The sequence below is a fragment of the Xenopus tropicalis genome, chromosome 7 (assembly GCF_000004195.4).
Source record: "Xenopus tropicalis strain Nigerian chromosome 7, UCB_Xtro_10.0, whole genome shotgun sequence".
NCBI lineage: Eukaryota > Metazoa > Chordata > Amphibia > Anura > Pipidae > Xenopus > Xenopus tropicalis.
The window spans coordinates 110,111,513-110,131,930 of NC_030683.2; the positions used below are offsets into that span (position 1 = coordinate 110,111,513).

The 20,418-nt window shown below is 40.7% G+C and overlaps 1 protein-coding gene across 1 annotated transcript in view; it reads right to left on the minus strand.

The window, feature by feature from the left end:
* shank1 (SH3 and multiple ankyrin repeat domains 1) overlaps positions 1–20,418 on the minus strand; it is a 125,687-nt gene that overhangs the window by 55,348 nt on the left and 49,921 nt on the right. Inside the window, exon 13 of the mRNA XM_031906165.1 lies at positions 17,498–17,573. Within this exon, the coding sequence (XP_031762025.1) occupies positions 17,498–17,573 (76 nt within the window). The remainder of the gene's footprint in view (positions 1–17,497; positions 17,574–20,418) is intronic.

A 20,418-nucleotide genomic window follows, 5' to 3' on the forward strand; every position in this document is an offset into this window, starting at 1 on the left:
CCCTCATTTATTAGCTACACCCCCCCCTCCCAAGGCTCCTGATACTCTAACCTCTTGTAAAGCAGCACCCCCAGATGCACAGTTTGCACATATTCCATGGGAAACAGAATGGAATTCCAAGCAAGTTTCCATTCTAGGTTAAATAAATTAAGCACCTCCAGAGGTTTTTAACTTAATTGTAAATGTCATTGCTGCTGAAAGCAGTGCTTGCCTCCCCCCCCTTTTATCCCCTGCACTGCTGGTTATTACTTCTGAAACAATGAAACAGGAGCCGGCTGATTAACAGGGCAGTAGGAGAACCAACCCCTGCTGCATGGGTTCATGAGTCAGAACTAGAGAACAAAGACCGCTTTCATTAGCAATGACAAGGTTTACAAATAACTTTAAAACCATTGGAAATGTATGATGGATATTTATTGGACAGTTGCTTAGAATTCTATTTTCTTCGAGAACGCAAATATCAACTTTTGGTTCTATGTCCCCTTTAATAAATAAATACAGCTGTGTTCCCCTTATCTTTATCTGTATAGGAAGGCCCACACTAGTATTTACTACATCAGAGCCTTAAGTGAATAGGATAGTGCCCTCCATGTAATGTTATCTGATCCCAGCACACACTCACATGGATGCTCTAGGGAATAGCTTATGGCTGCATTGGGAAGCCCCCCAGCCACCTTAAAGTGACCCCCATGGAAGTCACATGATTGCCCTTGGATAAGCCACAGAACTGCAAGCGTCACTCACTGTGCTTTTGAGCTTCTATATGGAAAAACCAGTGGACATGATATGACCCTCCCATTACCAGACAATGACCCCTCCCATTACCAGACAATGACCCCTCCCATTACCAGATTGTGCTGTTCTTCCCCTGAAGGTCAGTGCTCGATGCTGCCTTTTCATAATAAGAGTAAATTTGTTACCTTCATCATGTTTTTAATTATCATGTTTGTTTCATCATCATTGGCCCCAGGGGAACGCCACCCAAACACAACTTAAGCTTTTTGAAAAGGAAATATAATTTCAAGCAACTTGCAATAGACGTCAGTTAAAAAACATGCAGTCTTTTCAAGATTTTTAATGTAATAATATGGTTTGGAACAGTTCCCTAAGCCCCGCCCCCTGTTCCCCTGCTGATCTGGCTGGCTACTTTGAGACTCAAACAAAAGTAACAGTAGTCACCTATCCTCAGCCTGCCTTCAGCCTGAATCCTCCCAATCCCACAATTCCCTGCACATGTGATGTCAGTAAGGAAAGGAACATCACAGTGCAATGCATTGTGGGTTATGTAGTTCCTGCATGCTGTCTGTAAGCTGTGTAGAAGTTGTTACAGTGTGTAACAACAGTGCTTTAGTCCCTCCTCCCCTGCCAGGATTTTAAATGATGCAGAAAGAGAAGAACTGTTTTGCAGCTGGATTTCACATTTAAAAATGGTGTTAATTCATACTTTACAAATTACAGTCATTCTCTCTCTCGCTCTTTAACAAATTTTGATTCAGAAGCTAGAACTTCACTTTAAAGGGGTGGTTTACCTTTAAGTTAATATTTAGTATGTTATAGAATGGCCAATTCAGAACAATTTTTCAAGTGGTCTAAATTTTTTTTTTTTTTAATAGTTTTTTTTTTATTTGCCTTCCTCTTCTGCCTCTTTTTAGCTGCCAAATGACTTACTTCTTTCTATTGATAACCTCTCTCTTATTCATATTCTAGTTTCTCATTCAAACCACTGCCTGGTTGCTAGGGTAATTTGGACACTAGCAACCAGACAGCTGCTAAAATTCCAAACTGGTGAGCTGCTAGGCAAAAACCACGAATAATAAGAAATGAAGATCCACATAGCTCAAAGCAGGGGTTGCTTGGAAGCTATACTTTAAAGGCATAGGGTTGCTGGTTATGGAAAAAAAAAGCATAGCATTCCTGTGCCCTAAAATTAACAGGCTTACATTGAATTGCCCTTTAAAACAGATTGCAAACCAGGAACCTTGTGAATAATAAGGTTTTTCTACTAATTGTCATTTAGTGCACAGAACCTGCCTTTGTTGTATACTATATTTACATTGATACCTATGAGTGGGAGCAGCCATATACGTAATAGCTGCTGTACATTGTCATTTGTAAAAAAACATTTATCTGTCAAGTTCACCCCTTGCTTGACAAGCACCGGATGACGTAAAACCTGAATATTCTCCAGATGTAGAGGAAGGGGAGCTCCTGAAATACACATATAGGGGTGTTAGTATATCAGTCAGACATACAGAGCCTGTGGATCTCCCAGAATATTCACAAAGAACCGCTGACCTTAGCTTGTACAGCTCTTACGCCATCTTGTCACAATCTTCTTAACACCCCCATAGCCCCTTTGATTGTATGATAGAAACTTGAGGTCCAAGGTTTGGCATCCTGTTAATTGGGGAGTGTCAAGAAAAGTAGTAGGTAGTACTACTAGTAGTAGGCAATGTAGTTTAAGCTTTCTATATTAAAAGCAACAACCCCTCAACTGTTTTCATAGCCTGGAGTAAAACTGGCACCATGTTACTATGCCAGGTTAGATTTTCCCCTTTGTTAACTGCCACATGGATTTATTGCAGCCTTCACAATTTAAATAAGAGGGGAGTAAGAGTGCCCTTTGGGACAATTGTGAAAAGGAAACTAAAACTCAAAATATTGTACTGTATTATAATAGATTGTATTCATTTATTTGTACAGCACCACAGGGCTACGAAGTACTGTATGAGGCATAAACACAAGCAAGGCTACAGTTAACATAAACTAGAGAATGAGAACAAATCCACTAGAAGTTTCAATGCATGTATTGGAAGGTGGTTTTTACCCCAAAAATGTGTTACTTGGCTGAATGTATGAAAATCAATCTCATGTCATAAAGTAATTAGCAGAAGGCTCAGAGACATGTTCAAGGCTAAAAGGAGGGGATGCTGGAACAAACTGCCCCCCCCCCCAGCCATATTGAAGAGATATCTGCAATATGGACAACATCACTGACACCATAGGGCACCATGTTTTCCCCCCAGTGCAACTTTTTCCCAGAATTTCTGCATCTGTGGTTGCAAATGGCACAAACATAACAATAAATATATAACATGACCCCACCCACCTGCCCCGGAAATCATTCCACCCTAGTGGAATATACTAGCACATAGCCCCAAAAATATCCCCTCCCCACTACCTCTAATACCCTGCAGCCTCCTACCCCCACCCACTTCCTCTTCCAATACTTCTACTTCCTGGCCCGCTCGTTCAAAGGGCTCTTCTCCTTACAGTTCCTGGTCCAAGCCCCCACTATCAAATGCCTATATTCACTGTACATGTACTGATTTATATCTTGAATGGACAAGCATAAGAACAGTATTTTTCATGCTAATATGTCGGCTTGTACTCAGCTTGTATTTTGCAATGTCAGCAATTCAATCAGCTGTAGCTATGACCTTCTTTCATTGCTGTGGCTATAGACTTAATACATATCAAGACCACTGAATTTCTGCAATGCTCAATGTACCAGAAGACGGAAGGCAATGTGAGGAGTTGTGGCCGAATCATTTTGTAGAGTTAGGTTGAACATTTCTATTACTATAATTCTTATAATTGCCCATAAAGCTTACATCTTTGCTTTGATGATTAGTCACAAATAAATTCAATTGCTCAAGGTCACAAGCAGCTGGTATTAGAACTGAACCCAAAAAGAGTCCACTCCTGTATTTAAGGCTAATTTACTGCTTGTCTGCCCTCTAGTCAAAATAGTCAGTGACAAAGCCATAAGGATTTCCATTTATTTAAAGTGATACTGACACTAAAAAAACATCTCTTCATAATTTGATAGTACCTTTAAAGACACCTATAGGTCATTGTGATTGTTTTTCGCTGCTATTGTAAGTAATTGTTACTTGAAGTTCCTAAACCTGACAGTTTTGCCAACCTGACTGTCCCTTCTCAGCCTGTCAGTTTCTAATACTAACAGGCTACTGCTGCACAAATATGGCAGCCTCCTCATAGAGGAACATGGGGATCAGATAGGTAATGTAAAAGCATTGGGCAAATACTTTTATGGCATATTTCTAAAGCTGGTGCAAAGACAATGTTATGGTAGTTATATATATACCTGTGTATATATAGTCAGTATCTCTTTAAGCAGTTAATTTGCTTTGATAACCTGCTACTAAGACACTGTACCCAGTATTTTATCACTGAAATTTTCTAAATTCAAATAAGACATGAGACTAGACACATGAATGCAAACATGGCTATCTCAGTAGCATAAAGCAGTGGCCTGTGTGAGAGTTACTATTTCTTTGTATCTGTTGTCAGTATAATTGAGCGAAAATGACTAGCCCAGGCCAGGTAGTCTATCAGTCTAACTTAATCTGACAGCTATTCCCCGAGTCCTTTCTTTTTTATAACCCAGTGTAACTGCTCAAGGATGGCCACTGTGATACAGTGTCCAGCGCTTCAGCCAGCTAATTGGACCCAGGACAGCACTTGATGAATATGAAACCATGGGTTGTCTCCAAGTGTGTTTCATTTAGATACACATTGTCCGGGTTTTATTGTGTTTGCCTTGTGGAAAGGAAGTGGTAACACCTCACTATACAAAGTGTAGCTGGGCTAATTTGGAACTGACAAGGTTAAAAAAAACAGCTTCTACTTCTACAGGGTAAGGCAAAGCAGGGCCACGGATTACTGTCATCAATAGATTTCATGCAAGAGCAATGGAGAGTGTAATTAAAAGCTGCTCTCTTTCTCAGCCCATTACTGGCACCTGCAGTCTTTAGGCACAGATGCAGTTACCTGTCGTCCACTCTAACTGGAGTTTGTATGCTTGCTATAAATGTGTGCTTGTATCCGAAACACGGTTCTTTTTACAAGACAAAATCCATTACCATTAAAGGGAAAGCAGCAGACAATGCCCTAGCAATATTAGTGGAAGGTACGACCGCGCTGGGACAAGCCCGGGGAGACGTTAACCCATATATGGGGCACAATTACCATACGTTTTTTTATTTTTTCTCTCATTATGGCTTTATGAGCTGCTGAAATGCAGTTAACGTTTGATAGGATAAAAATAAAAAATGGCAAGTTGGGAATGTGTCATCTATCGAAATGAGATCATTGGGTCTCAGTGCTACGGAATCCAACAGACGCTTTGCAAAGCAACGCAAGGCTTGGAATGATGTAATGCTTTCTGAGCTTGATGCTATCTACTTCTGCAGCATAGCAAGGAGAGAGAACATCTAGGGACGGCATTGTGGCTTGGGTATAGTTGGAAAGACAGTGGACCTTTTTTTAATAAAACATGTACCTAAGTCACAAGGTTTTCCTCAGGTTAAATCAGACCGTAAGTGCTCCAACTGAAGATTAATAACCAATACTTGTAGATTACTTAAGGGTCACCTTGGTTTATAAACCTTTGAGAGCCTTATTTATAGGAAAAGTAATTATTCCTTTACATAGAGTAAATATGATTTATAGGGCAAGCCAGAATGAATATCAGTTTAAGACCCATGGGGTCATCTTCAGTTTCTGGTTAATGTGTTCTTCTTCAGGACTAAAGCAAAAAAACCTAATGGTTTAAAATGTAGCGCTGAGCACAACTTTTCCTTCTTTGCTTTAGTTTATATGGAAGCAGTGGCCAGCTCCATTTTGTAGCGTCCATCATTCCCAGCTACAGTCAGGTGATCCCAGTATTTGGGAGTTTTAACCTTGAAAGCAAGAAAATTGCAGGCAAAACTTAGTCCCTGTGAAAAAAGTATAATGAAGCAGCAGAATTCTTAATGAACCAGACCCAGGATAACTTTGGTGTAGTTGGACAGCTTGAAGCATATTGCAGTATATATGGGCAAACAATCCCTGTTTTGTTTATATGGGAGGGCAATTTTAGTAGCCTGCCTTCAACCTACATCCCCCAAATCCCCCAAATCCCTGCACACATGATGTCAATAAGGAAAAGAACATCACAGCAGAATGCATTGTGGGTTATGTAGTTCCTGCATGCTGTGTTACAATTGGTAACATCAATGTTTTAGTCTTTCCTTCCCTGCGAAGGTTTTAAATGATGCCGCTGGATTTCAGCATATAACATGATATTTATTCATACTTTTCAAAGGAATAGATTACAGTGATAGGTACAGTATATTAAGGGTTTCTGGGTTGTGTGGGGGGCTCTTTAACAAATTTTGGTTAGGAAGCCGGAGTTCCCCTGTCCTATGTATTTTGATAATGGGTGAATACATAGGACCTCTTATTTTTGTACTTTTTTCAGGGCTTAAACTGAAGCAGAATTTTTGGCACATGTTGACAAAGTATTGGGTATTATGTCTAAACAAAAGGGATCACAGATAAGGCAAACATCTTTGAAATAAAAGTGACTTTCAAGTAGATAGTACAGGTATAGGACCCATTATCCAGAATGCTCGGGACCAAGGGTATTCCGGATAAGGGATCTTTCCGTAATTTGGATCTCCATACCTTAAGGGGCACATTTACTAACCCACGAACGGGCCGAATGCGTCCGATTGCGTTTTTTTCGTAATGATCGGTAATTTTGCGATTTTTTTCGGCGTCTTTATGATTTTTGCGTAAAAACGCGATTTTTTCGGCATCTTTACGATTTTTGCATAAAAACGCGAGTTTTTCGGCGTCTTTACGAAAGTTGCGCAAAGTCGCGATTTTTTCGTAGCGTTAAGTTAAGTTAACGCTACGAAAAAGGCGCGACTTTGCGCGCAAGTGTAAGTTAGTAAAGACGCCGAAAAAATCGCAAAATATACGAAAAAGTCGCAAAATGTTCGTTTCCAATCGGAATTTTTCCAATTCGGATTCGAAATCGTGTCTTAGTAAATCAGCCCCTAAGTCTACTAAAAAATCAATAAAACATTAATTAAACCCATTAGGATTGTTTTGCCTCCAATAATGATTATTTATATCTTAGTTGGGATCAGTTACAAGGTACTGTTTTATTATTACATATAAAAAGGAAATCAGTTTTAAAATTCTAAATTATTTGATTAAAATGGAGTCTATGGGAGACAGACTTTCCATAATTCGGAGCTTTCTGGATAACAGGTTTCCGGATAAGGGATCCTATACCTGTATCAAAATAAGCTTAATATTATCTACGTCTGCAGCACACTATGGAGAGAGGACATCTAGGAACAACCCTATGTTTTGGGTATAGTTTGAAAGAGAGTGCCCTGACATCTTTAAAAAAAATAAACCTTTACCCAGACTACAAGGCCTTTCTCAGGGCAAATCAGACCATGAGTAATCCATCTGAGGACCATAAATAAGCAACAGTACTATGCACTTGGAGATTACTTGAGGGTCACCTTGGTTTATGAGCCTTAAAAAGCATTCTTTACAAGCAGAGCAACATTTTTACATTATATAGAGTAAACATGATTTATAGGGGCAAACAAGGATGAATATTCCAAGTCAACCTTAATGAATATCAATTTTAGCTCTGACAGGGTCAACAAAACCTTTTTCTTTGGGAAAAAAACATTACAAATGATTCTAAATTTGTAAATAATTTTTAATTATGCTGTTTTTTAGCTATGCTATGCACATGATCTACATATGACCTGAAAAGCTACTAAAAAGGCTACATTTTTTGGCAGACTGAATACATGCTGATGAAGGGTAAAGATCATTGTATCATGTAGTTCAATGCAGCTCACTGTACAAAAATCAAAGAAATAGCAGCCAGAATTTGAAAGCCAGACCTTCCACTAAGGACATTGTATGTATGGGCCTTATAGGGCCCACCATAGAACCTAGCGTCAAGGGTCAACTCTCACAACAATTAGATATAGACAGTGATAAATGTAATACATGTCATATAGATCTATGGTGAAAAGAAGAAAAGATGAAGGGAATTGCCCTTGAATGGGGCCTACTGGGAGACCTCCTGGTACTCTGGCCGGCTAGTCCGATCTTGCTGAAGGAACTACATCAGTTCTTTGGCTGCAATTGAGTACATTCCACACAGAGCAACAATCTCCAACAAATTCCACATAAAAGACCCTTGTCAGCAAATCATTAGCAAAATACAGTCTTGAGGTTACTTCAGGGACATGTCTTGTGGATTGATAAAGTGGAAATAATACACTAAACATTACCCATTATCACCATTCCTACAACAGAGAATTGTATGTGTAACATTGTATTATGGGGATGCTCTTCACCAGCAGCTAATTTTGTTTTGGATGGAAAGATAAAGGGTTTGTATTATTGGCATCCTGTGTCTGTGTTTCAGCAGGATAATAATCCGAAGTTTAAGTGAATACAAGTTAGAGTCCAACCCTAACCACACTGAAAACCTATGTCAAGACCTTAGACTTGTGGCTTATCCCTCCTTCCCAAATATTTTCTATTTATATTGAAGAATTATACATTATCATTTTATGTTTTTTTACCATATTTCAGTATTGCAAAGATGAATGTGAGACTCAAGAAACAACTAAATTGAAATTTCCACACTGAAAGGAGAAATGGGGAAAAAGGAACATATTTCTTTTTCACGTCACTGTATATTATGGTTTTCTTTTGTCTTAATTTTGATATGCCAAAACAATAGTATTCTCTTTGGCACTTAGCTAAATTACACCAGGGATAGGAGACCCAAGGCAATCCAGATGTTGCAGAAAATCTCCCAGAAGAGTTGGTAAAGGGAATCATGGAATCATGCTGCTCTACAGCAGCTAAAATGTCTGTATGATAATGCATGCAAGGTTCTCTCCAGCCCTAAAATCCAGGAAAACTAAAAGGGGAATAATGACTATAGTTACAACACGTGTATAGAACAAATGTAGTTATATGTTGTGATGAGCTCGGGAATGTACATGAATGGGCCTTAGCACCCCATGTTAGCTGACCAAAGCTGAAGCTTAGGAAGAAAGTCTTTAAAAATGCCCTGTAAGATTATTCAGTAACTTCAGATATGTCTCTTAGGTGTCCCCCAAGGTGATTCCATCAGTGGTAGATGAAGGTAGGTGAACAGGACAAGCTAAGGCTGCACTGCAATACCTGCCAGTTATAGATCATAAATATCCATGACTATCCAGCTTCAGCTGTGCTAGGGTGTTGGAAGAAAAGCTGGACAATCCTGCAAATGAGCCCCTCATTTTCAGAACAGGACTATTACAAAGACTTAGTGGAACCATAAAGCTGTAGGGACACTATGGGTGACTGCCACATTTGTGTTGGTCCCAACTCTGGACCCTTTAACAATTATAACGCTGGGTGTTAATGTGTTCTTAAAGGAGAAGGAAAGTCATTTTGGCATTTTACTGCCAATAGATTTCCCACATTAGTGCCACCTAGAACACTATATTTATTCTGCAGAAAGCATTGCCATACCTGAGTAAAGAGCCCTAGAAGCTTTCTCTGTTTGCTTAAGCTTGCAGCTGCCATTTAGCTTGGTCTCCGTAGCTTCCTGCTTGCAGCTTAGCCGTTATAGCTCACATTCCTAAGGGAGGGGGAGGGAGTTCTTAGCATTCTTGAGGGAGGGGGGAGCAGGAGAGGGGAAAAGCAGACTCAGCCCCAGGAATGAAGGATTTTTCTGAGAGAGCAAGTCAGATACCCTAAGAATATGTTTACAAAAAAGGAGACAAGAAATCCTATGTTTCTTTTGATACAGGACTGAGCTGTGTAAAGAAAGTTCCCATAATGCCTCACTCCTGCACGGAGACCGAGACCAAGTGAACATGCTCAGTTAGTTAGACTATGAGTCAGCTTCCTGCTGATTGGCTCAGATCCACATTCCTAAGGCGGGGGAGTGAGTTCTTAGCATTCTTGAGGGAGGGGGGAGCAGGAGAGAGCAGAGAGTTGCGTCTCTCTGGCACATGAATTACAGACACAAGAAATCTTTTGACAGGGAAGTCAGTGCAGCGTTTCTGTGAGTGCTTATGACTGTATTTACATAGACCTTTCTGATAAAGCTTACTTAGTTTTTACCTTTCCTTCTCCTTTAAGACAAATAGTTAACAATTTATTGGCATGGATCTTGCATAGTTACTGATTACATTTTTTTCCTTTAAAATTACAAATGGTATTGCTTACTCTGGGATCCCAGCCCCCATACACCAGACCCTCCAAATATGCAGCAGGGGTTCTTCTTTACCCTGAGCCTTCCCAATTAAGACCCTACAATAGTAGGCCATCCTCTGTGGTATTTCTGACTGCTCTACTAGCTTCCCTTGTCTATGTTCTATTTCTAGAGTGATGCATACATGTAAGATCTAGGCTGTCTCTAGCTAGTCCTCTTTAGGGTCTCTCTCCTCACTGATTCTCCGTGAGGTGGATCTTTAACTCATGGGTCTTTTTTTCCTGACACCTCCCTTGCCCTAAGATCCCAGGAACATCCACCCCTACCCATACATGTTGTCCAAAGAGGTCTAGCATATCTATCCCCCTTGCATTATATACCGCAAGATACCAGAAGGCATTTGCAGCTCATCCACAGGGCATGCCTACAGCTTAATGACGAAAACTCCCTCTCACCCACACCCAACAAAGATCCAGCCACCAACGACGTGTATCATAAAATAGTTATTGATACCAACTAAGAAAAAGAGCAGAACAGGAAGGGTATGAGTTTATACTAGGGGAAGCTAATAATAATGCCAATAATTAGACTACAAAAGTGGTCTCTGACAACAAGCGACAACATGCAAAATTAATTTAGGAAAACAAAGGTTAGACAGTGTTAATAAGGAAAGAGAGGTCATACTGGAACATACATAACTCTCTGTGATGGGACACTCATCACAAAAGAGAAAAATAGGTTAATCCTGACATAAACTTACTCCCCCTAAGTCGCCCCCTGAATCCACCTCCACTGTCTGCAAGCACTTAAACCCTTCCCCCCCCCAAAAAAAACCCCTGTATTGGCACCGATCCATAAACACGTGCTGCCAGCATGGAATCTGCAGCACAGGAGAACAAGAGAAAGGAATGAGCAGCACAATCTGTCAGCCCCCACACAAGATGCAGGGAGCACAGAATTAAAAAGAAACTTAGCCCCCTCGTCGCAGCCGAATGCAAAAAAAAAGTTACAATTAAGTACAGTTATTTCTGCTCACGCTTTGGAAATGATTACCTATTTCCACATGCATTTTATTTAAATGGCTTGCTCTGCGTCAGAAGGATTTGCAGCAGAAAGACACTGTCTTGGCTGTGAGCTCAAGGTATATGAAATGGGACCCCATATTCAATTCCATATGCAATAAGGGTGTTTGGTTATCACACATTTACAGTATGTACCATGTTGTCGGAGGGTTATGAAAAAGTACGGTAAATATTTGCATCCACAAAAGGAAGCACTGCTGTACAATGAGGGTAAGAGATATGCGGAATAAGCTTCCAGCAGATGTGGTGGAAATCTATTGCGGAGACACTGTCAAACGTGAGGTTTATTTTATAATTTGGCCCTTGGGACAATTGTGTGCAAATTGCTGGATTTGGAAATTAGATTGTTCCATACTGTGTGTGCCATACTCTGCCTGCCCTACGCTGCCTGTGTGTGCCATACTCTGCCTGCCCTATGCTGCCTGTGTGTGCCATACTCTACGTGCCCTATGCTGCCTGTGTGTGCCATACTCTGCCTGCCCTCTGCTGCCTGTGTGTGCCATACTCTGCCTGCCCTATGCTGCCTGAGTGCCATACTCTGCCTGCCCTATACTGCCTGTGTGTGCCATACTCTACCTGCCCTATGCTGCCTGTGTGTGCCATACTCTGCCTGCCCTATGCTTCCTGTGTGTGTCATACTCTACGTGCCCTATGCTGCCTGTGTGTGCCATACTCTGCCTGCCCTCTGCTGCCTGTGTGTGCCATACTCTGCCTGCCCTATGCTGCCTGAGTGCCATACTTTGCCTGCCCTATACTGCCTATGTGTGCCATACTCTGCCTGCCCTCTGCTGCCTGTGTGTGCCATACTCTGCCTGCCCTATGCTGCCTGTGTGTGCCATACTCTGCCTGCCCTATGCTGCATGTGTGTGCCATACTCTGCCTGCCCTATGCTGCCTGTGTGTGCCATACTCTACCTGCCCTATGCTGCCTGTGTGTGCCATACTCTGCCTGCCCTATGCTGCCTGTGTGTGCCATACTCTGCCTGCCCTATTCTGCCTGAGTGTCATACTCTGCCTGCCCTCTGCTGCCTGTGTGTGCCATACTCTGCTTGCCCTATGCTGCCTGTGTGTGCTATACTCTGCCTACTTTTTGCTGCCTGTGTGTGCCATACTCTGTCTGCCCTATGCTGCCTATGTGTGCCATAGGGGGGTCCCTAAGGTGTGTAATTATTATGTGCTGGGCACAGGAAAAATGCTAAATATGCAGTTTATATATTCTGTTTTACAGGTGCAAGCAAGTCAGCAAATATACACCTACAGTTGTGCTTACTAATAGTAATGGGGCCCCACATGTTTGTGTGCTAGATTCTATGGAATATAAGAATTTGTGGAACTCTCAACTTGTCTATGGACATCAGCAGATGGGGAGAGGAGCAGGAGCTGTAGTGCTTTTGTCATTTCCAAAAAATGGTATTTGGCCCTTCACATGGATGGTCAAGATATACAATATCCACCCATTTGGCCATAAGGCTGACTGGTTGGATACCTAGAAAGCTGCCCAGTGTATGGTTCCCTTTACAGTGCGCAATGCTTGGAGCAAAACCAGGACATTTCACTTCCTGGCACACTACACTGACATTGGCACACTATCTAGAAAGAGGGGCAATCCCAGCGGGCTGGGCAGCATTAAAAGAGAGTTTGGCTCTTACTAGGCAGAAGAAGTTGCCGCACCCTTGCCTCACCTAGCCCCAGACAGACCAGAGTTAAGAGCGGCTTCAGTATGGCACTGCTGCCACAGTTGGCAGACGGACTACAGATCATCCACTTAAACTTATGTTTATTTGGCAGGGCATTTATTAACTTCATCTATAGTCATGAATACTTATACCAACCCTGCCTTTTTAATGTGACCCATACCTTGTGGCAGATAAATGTGGCAGACAGATGCTTTTTATTTGTGCAAATGCAAATTGTCTGAAACCAAGAATAAATGTGCACAGTATGCAAAGGACATGGCAACCAAAGCACAGTCAGAACATGCAGACATTATGCAGCCAGCAATGCAAAGAATATCAATGTACAGAGCGTGCAGAGACACCAAAGGGATATTAATGCACACAGAAGGGAATGGAAGGGTGTCTATGTGTGCAATATGCAGAATGCAGATACAGTGAGAATATATACGCTGAATATTTCACTCGTTTCTCTTCTGTTGTGCATTTCTGCCATGCTCTTATACATTGCAGAAAGTTGTGTACTTCCATGCTGCAGTGCTAGATAGATAGATAGATAGATAGATAGATATAGATAGATTACATTAACAATCACGAAAAGGCTGTATAGTTTTTAATTTATGTATACTGTAAAGTTGCTTGTAATTATGTCTGGATAGGATTAACTGCCTCCTTCCACAAATAAACTTTGAGCCACAAACGGCATGTTTTTAGCAGCCTTGAGACAGATGCTCCCTATGACTATGCAGGCAACCTTAGTTTGCCAGCATTCTTGGTAACAGACACAACATTTTTACTTGTAAATCAGTAAGAGACCATTAAACCTATTGCTTCTTCATCAGCAGAAAAACTCATACTTTAGCCAATGGTTTCAAGGTGCAAGAACATTCTCTCACTCCCACCTGAGCATGATTACTGTATTGGAGAAAAGATGCCCAAGCTGTGCCATAATGCTGGATGTTGTAGTTAAACTATTTATGGCCGGAGGCTGGGAGAGTTGTTGAAATACAACTGGAGTCTGCAGGTATTTCTAGGGCAGGATGATGGGAGTTTTCATCCTCCATAGCAAAGTGATGCTGCTTCACTATGGGAATAAACTAGAAGCACAAACATATCCATGAAATAAAACTCCTCATGAAAGTGTTACAGTAGCTCCAACCCTAAAATTCTGGCTTTTCTATTCAGCATTCACCTCCCACTTTTAGCTTTCCTTATTCTTTTCTGTTTCTGTGAGTCCTCATGTTGCGGCAGCCTATTGGGTGCCGCTGTACCCAGTGACTCTATTAATGCATCCCAGCGGGTGTGTGATTATTCCTTGCTTAGAACACTGCTCTTCAACGACTTTTCCTAAAGGCCTGGAAAGGATCGAGAGGAGGGGGGGGGGAGGGTGGAAGGAATTAACAGAAAGCCGCAACTGTACCATACGGTAATTTTAGAAGTACATAAAGGAATCAAATTATACATGAACCTCTCTGAAAGCATTTGTTACATGTGAAGTCAATATTATTGAGAGGAAGAAAAGAGCTAAAAATTCAAGTTGTTCTTAAAAGAGACAGAAAGTAGAAAAGAACAGAGTTACAGACCCAGAAGGTTGTACTGTGAAAGGAGTTGAAATACAGATTTCTCCATAATATTCCCATCTTTATAGTTATTATAATTCAGAATATTAGAAAATAAAGTCTTCCAAATGCCCAAATGGACAACCAATCTCTCTTTGTTTTTACTTCTTGGGTCAGTAAAGAACTGGCCAGGTGGCAACTTTTTCAAAGCCTTTTAAGGAGGGTTAATTTAATTACGAAGCCACAGACCACAATGTCCTGCCATGTCTGTGATGATATATTTTTTCTGCTTATGTTTGCGCTGAAAGTACATGCACATCATTCCTTACAAATGGCAGTGGATAGTGCTTACTGGCCAGGGTCAAAATTTGGGGTAGGTAGCAAAGGCACCTGTCTAGGATGTGGCCATTTTGGCACAAATGGCTTCATTGCAAGACCAGCATCTTGTCTCTCCTCATCCTTCTATTGTCAGCTGGTCTGTGACTGACACTAACTCTTCCTTGTCAGGGGTAATGGTGTGGTTGGGGGGGCACAGATTGTCATACTTGCACTGACCCCTGAGCTATACAGTTATTAATGTACATGCAGCAGATCTTATGTCTCATCCGCCCAGAGGTCACAGCCAGCTTTATAAAGCTGGATAAAGGGGTATAAGGGGTGCAGAAATAATACTACACTATAATTCCTTTTGTTTTGCTTTAGTTTTGAGTTTCTGTGCTGACTGTGTTACTGTATTTTCCAGCTCAGTTACAAGTAAGTGCACCTAAAACACCCAATTAGTAAGGGAGTATATATAATGTCTGTTATATCTTCTGCATTGCCCCATTGAGCACTGACGCCCGTGCCCAGCATGCAGAGGAAAAATGGAGTGTGGAGTTTTGTTTTTGAAGCCAAAGATGACACATTGCGCCCACTGCTTCCTACAATGTCAGGGGACACAGATAAAGTAAGTGCATTGCTGTATGCTACTCATAGGAAATGCCACTGAGAACCTAACCCTTTGAGACTCCCAGCAAACTAGTAGAAAGCCCCTATTTACATACACATGTGGTGGTCACAAGGGTGACATAATTGCCCAATGAGTACATTTACCATAATGGTACCATCATCTTTAAACCACAAAGGTGCTATCGTTATAGGGGACTTCATGGATGAACAGAGGTTTAATGCCAGCAGGACATCCAAGAAAACATAGAGTATCATGCAGGGAATGAGGACCCTTTATACCTTGCACCTTTAGCACATGTAATTATAGAGATCCTTATCTTTAGAAAGCTGTGATGGATGATACCCTGGGGGGTAGGGAGAGAGCTACACCCAGAGCACATAGTAAGCCACAAGAAACACCTGATACCACCAGTGCAGACTCCAATTGTATGTATATATGTATGTATGTATGTATGTATAACTTTATTTATAAAGTGCCACAAGGGTACGCAGCGCTGTACAATCTTACAGAATACAAAATTACACACAGGGAGGACAAGTGATATAATAAATAAATACAATAAATATATATATATATATATATACAGTATAAGTGCCATGTGGTATGAGACACAGTAGGAAGGGGGTCCCTGCCCCGTAGAGCTTACAATCTAAGCGGTTGGGTAACATACAGGCACAAACTGGAAGGTAAGAGTACACCAGGTATGGGCATTTGCCCTTAAGCGCAGGACTGGGCAATTAAATGGCTGTCACATTACATGCAGGAGTTTTTGGCTCAAGTGTACACTTGAACATTTCCGAACCAAAATCCACGACATTGGAGAAGTGATAGATGGTTATTACCTGGCATTTCTCTGTCGGTGGAAAAAACACAGTGTTTGGCGTTAGTCTAAATCTACTTAAGCTTGCTAATTAAGCTTACAAAATTGTTGTATGATAGTATTGTTAAATGGGATAAAATTTGGTTGATCACAGTCCCCTAAAGGTCAACTGGCCCCATGAGATGTCCCTCTTGTGCATGGCACATAGAACTTTGGTTTCATGTATAAGCAAAGAACCAGAATAAACATGTCCAACCCAAACAGTATAATGCATAACTGTGAGATTCAGTGCTGTTCAATGTTAATATCAATTTAGGTTCAATGGCACTTTAAAAAATGGTGTTCTGCTATGCCTTCTCCTTCTACTTCTATACATTGCTATTAGCATGACATTAGCATGACACCTGACACTGGGTCCTTTCCAGGTTACTAGTCATACATTGTATCAGCAAGCATTTCATACTACTGTACCTCATACCTCCTAACATTTTAATCAAACAGCAAGGACAATATAGACACCACCAACCTGCAGAAAACCCTACCTACCTTCTGGTAAGACCACTGTTATGCATTTCAGAACTACCTAAATTGAGGCCATTGACACATATATAAAAGTGACAGGGTGCACAAAGAATACCAGTCACGTTAACCACTTTTAGCAACCAAAAGAATAGGCAACTTCACTTAACAGAAGAGGAACAGTCAACCTATGGTTACTTATGTCCAAGACTTTCCATGGTTTGGTGAACCAAGACAGTTTGATCCTTTTACAAGACCAATCAGTGTCGAACTGGCCCACCAGGTTACAAGAAAAACTGCAAGAACGCCTAGGTGTATGTGGGCCTCTAATATAATTATTAATTTCTAAATGAGATCAAATAGAAAAAGTGGATTGAAGAACAAATGAGAGAATGTAAAGAGAAGAGATGAGTAATAATAAAGAATAAAGAAGCCAGATGAAATGGGAGAAAATAGTTTGGCTTGTGGTCTAAAGACCTCTGTAAAACATAGGATCCCTGTCCAACTCAAAAAGGCTTTTTTTGAAATTTCTGGATAACCAAGAAAAAGTGAAGGCAATTCTAAACACTTGTAACCACCGCACTTTGTACAAATATCTGCTGAAGTATCCAGGTTACATGAAGCCGCAAATGAAGTTCCTTCTGCATTTCTGAAGTGCACACTTCACTGTTTTGGTTTGATCTCTATGTTTTTGACTCATTTTAAATCGTCTGCTTCACACTGACCTCCCTCGGCATCAATTTTAACTATAATCACAGCTACAAATGCCCTTGAAGACAGATTGTATACGTACACTGCTTGCTGACAGATGGAACACAGAGTCAAGTAGAGCAGGAGGTTCTTACCTGGGGGCATCAAAGCTGTCATAGGATCCAACCGTGTAGTGTCTAAATAAGCGCTTGGCTTTATCGCTCCGGCTCTCTGGCAAGACACAAACAAGGGAGAGTGAGGCAGGAGGACCATATTATATCTTCCTACAGGCAACACACCTCTAGGGAGAGAAGGCTTTAGTGTATATATCAATGCCGTATACAGCCAAGGAGTGCTAATAAATGCTTCCACCTCTTTATACAAAGAATGCAAAGTATAACATAATATCACACTGTAAAAATAACCAATATAATATTCTTATAATCATTTTAAAGATAATATAAAATACTGCTACAGGTATAGGACCCATTATCCAGAATGCTCGGGACCAAGGGTATTCCTGATAAGGGGTCTTTCCGTAATTTGGATCTCCATACCTTAAGTCTTTTAAAAAATCAATAAAATTTGAATTAAACCCAATAGGATTGTTTTGCATCCAATAAGGAAAATTTACATCTTAGTTGGGATTAGTGATGAGCGAATCTGTTCCGTTTCGCTTCGCTGAAAAATTAGTGAATCTTTCAAAAGATCCGCGAAAAGGCAAAAATGTTGTGCGGCAAAAAAAATTGTCGCCTGCAACTATTCTTTTGCCGCCTGTGGCTAATCTTTTGTCACGTGCAGCTATTCTTTTGTCGCCCGCAGCTATTCTTTTGTCACCCGCGGCTATTCTTTTGTCACGTGCGGCTATTCTTTTGTCACGCGCGGCTATTCTTTTGTTACCCGCGGCTATTCTTTTGTCACCTGCGGCTATTCTTTTGTCAGCCGCGGCTATTCTTTTGTCACCCGCGGCTATTCTTTTGTCACCCGCGGCTATTCTATTTTGACGCCTATGACAATTTTTGGACGTGTGGCAAATTTTTCTGCGGCAATTTTTTCATCCATTTCACGAAACAATCCGCCAATGGCAAAAAGCGGAAATTTGCCGCGAATCCATGCCTGTCGAAACATTTCGCCCATCACTAGTTGGGATCAATTACCTGGTTCTGTTTTATTACTACAAAGAAAAGGGAAATCGGTTTTAAAATTTTGAATCATTTGATTAAAATGGAGTATATGGGAGACAGTCCTTCCGTAATTCGGAGCTTTTTTTGATAATGGGTTTCCGGATAACGGATCCCACACCTGTGCTATGAAATATTATACAAGTATGGGGTGCGTTTTTTTTTTTTTAAATAATTTACATAATTATTGTTACATAAGTTTTTTTTTCCTTTGATTTTAGTAAATTCTCATTTGCTAAAATCTGTTAAAACTTATTGAAAGAAAAGATAAAAAAAGGAAACACAATAAGATCACTGTCCAGGGTTGGTATAGTACTAAGAAGGTATGAGGGGTCATTTATAGCCCAAGGGGGCACAAATACAAGAGTTCCCCTTAGTACTCACTTAATAGGACTCATGTTCCCCTGGTTGTTTCCTCCCTGCACAGATCTCCATGCAGAGAGTAGCGGTAGCAGTATTAGTGGTTGTATATATAGTTTATGTATGTGAGTGTATAGATTGGTAGGTGTGGGTTAGGTGTGCTGGGTTTACTTGGATGGGTTGAACTTGATGGGCTCTGGTCTTTTTTCAACCCTATGTAACTATGTAAGTAGGAGCCCCAGCCCAGCCCTTTGGGCAGGCAGTAAGTACAGGGCACCGGTGCAGGCTGTGCCTCCTTCTGCTCCCTAACTTGAGTGTGCAAATGACGCTTATGGGCAGTGGGAGGCAGCAGAAGAGGACACTACGGATGAGCAAATTTGCCATTGGAAATTTTTTTTTGTGACACAACAAGAAACGGGTGACAAAAACGTCCATTGACATCAATGTATTTGGAATGAGAAAAAAGCCACGGTTGCACAGACGTGATTTGGAGTATTTCCGGCCTGAGCACCTGGGAGAAAGAATATCTAGAGGGTGTGATTTTTTTTTTTTTTTTTTGTATATTCTTTATTTTCAGTTTTATATGCAGACAGTACATATCAAAGCTGGAGTGATTTTTTTTTGAACTATGTTTTTATTTATTTTCAATGGAAAACAAGGTAAGACATTATAGAATCAAGGTACAGGTACAGTATCCATTTTTAAGATCAATTAAGTACATATGTTCATAGTGGTCGTGGTAGATGTATATGTTAAATGGTACAGAAGAATAAAATACACATCTACATGATTATGTAGTTGTCCATAGTATGAGTCCCATAGAAACCAGTCCTCTAGAAAGGGTAATGTTTGATCCTGAAGTATAGCCGTTAGGTAATCCATGTTCCGTATATGTTGTATCTTATTTATCAGTTCAGGTATGGTTGGCATTGTGGGAGATTTCCAGTGGGCTGCTATCAGACAGCGTGTCCCTAGTAGTACACTTTGTACTACTGTTTGTGTCCGCTTGCCTACTCCCTGTAGTGGTAGTCTGGTGTGATTTTTTTACTATGAAGAACAACTGTAGCATAGTGGAAAGGAACTTCTGTAATAATGTTAGGCAATGTTAATGCTATTAAGAGCTAAAAATGCCTTAAAAACATTGGTGCATTTCTGTCAATTTCTGCCGTTTTGCAAACTTTTATCCAAAGCGAACTGCCCCAAGATCCCTAATTATAGCTCATCAACCTTTACTGCAATCTCACCAATACATACTCATCTGAAGGCAAACGTGGGGACTCTTGTGTATTTAATATTCAATATCTTATATTTTATAATATACATTACATAACTGAGGTATATCTCCTTGAACAGATTACTCACATTTACAAAGGACATAAGTGGCACATAATATAATATCATTCAAACCGCGTGGGAGAATAGTAGTTGTTTACTACAAGTGAATGATTGGGAACGGCATGAACTTATTCTGGATCAACCCTGTCTATTCCTGCGCACTTTCTTCTGCATAAATGAATATATATTTCAGGGAAATC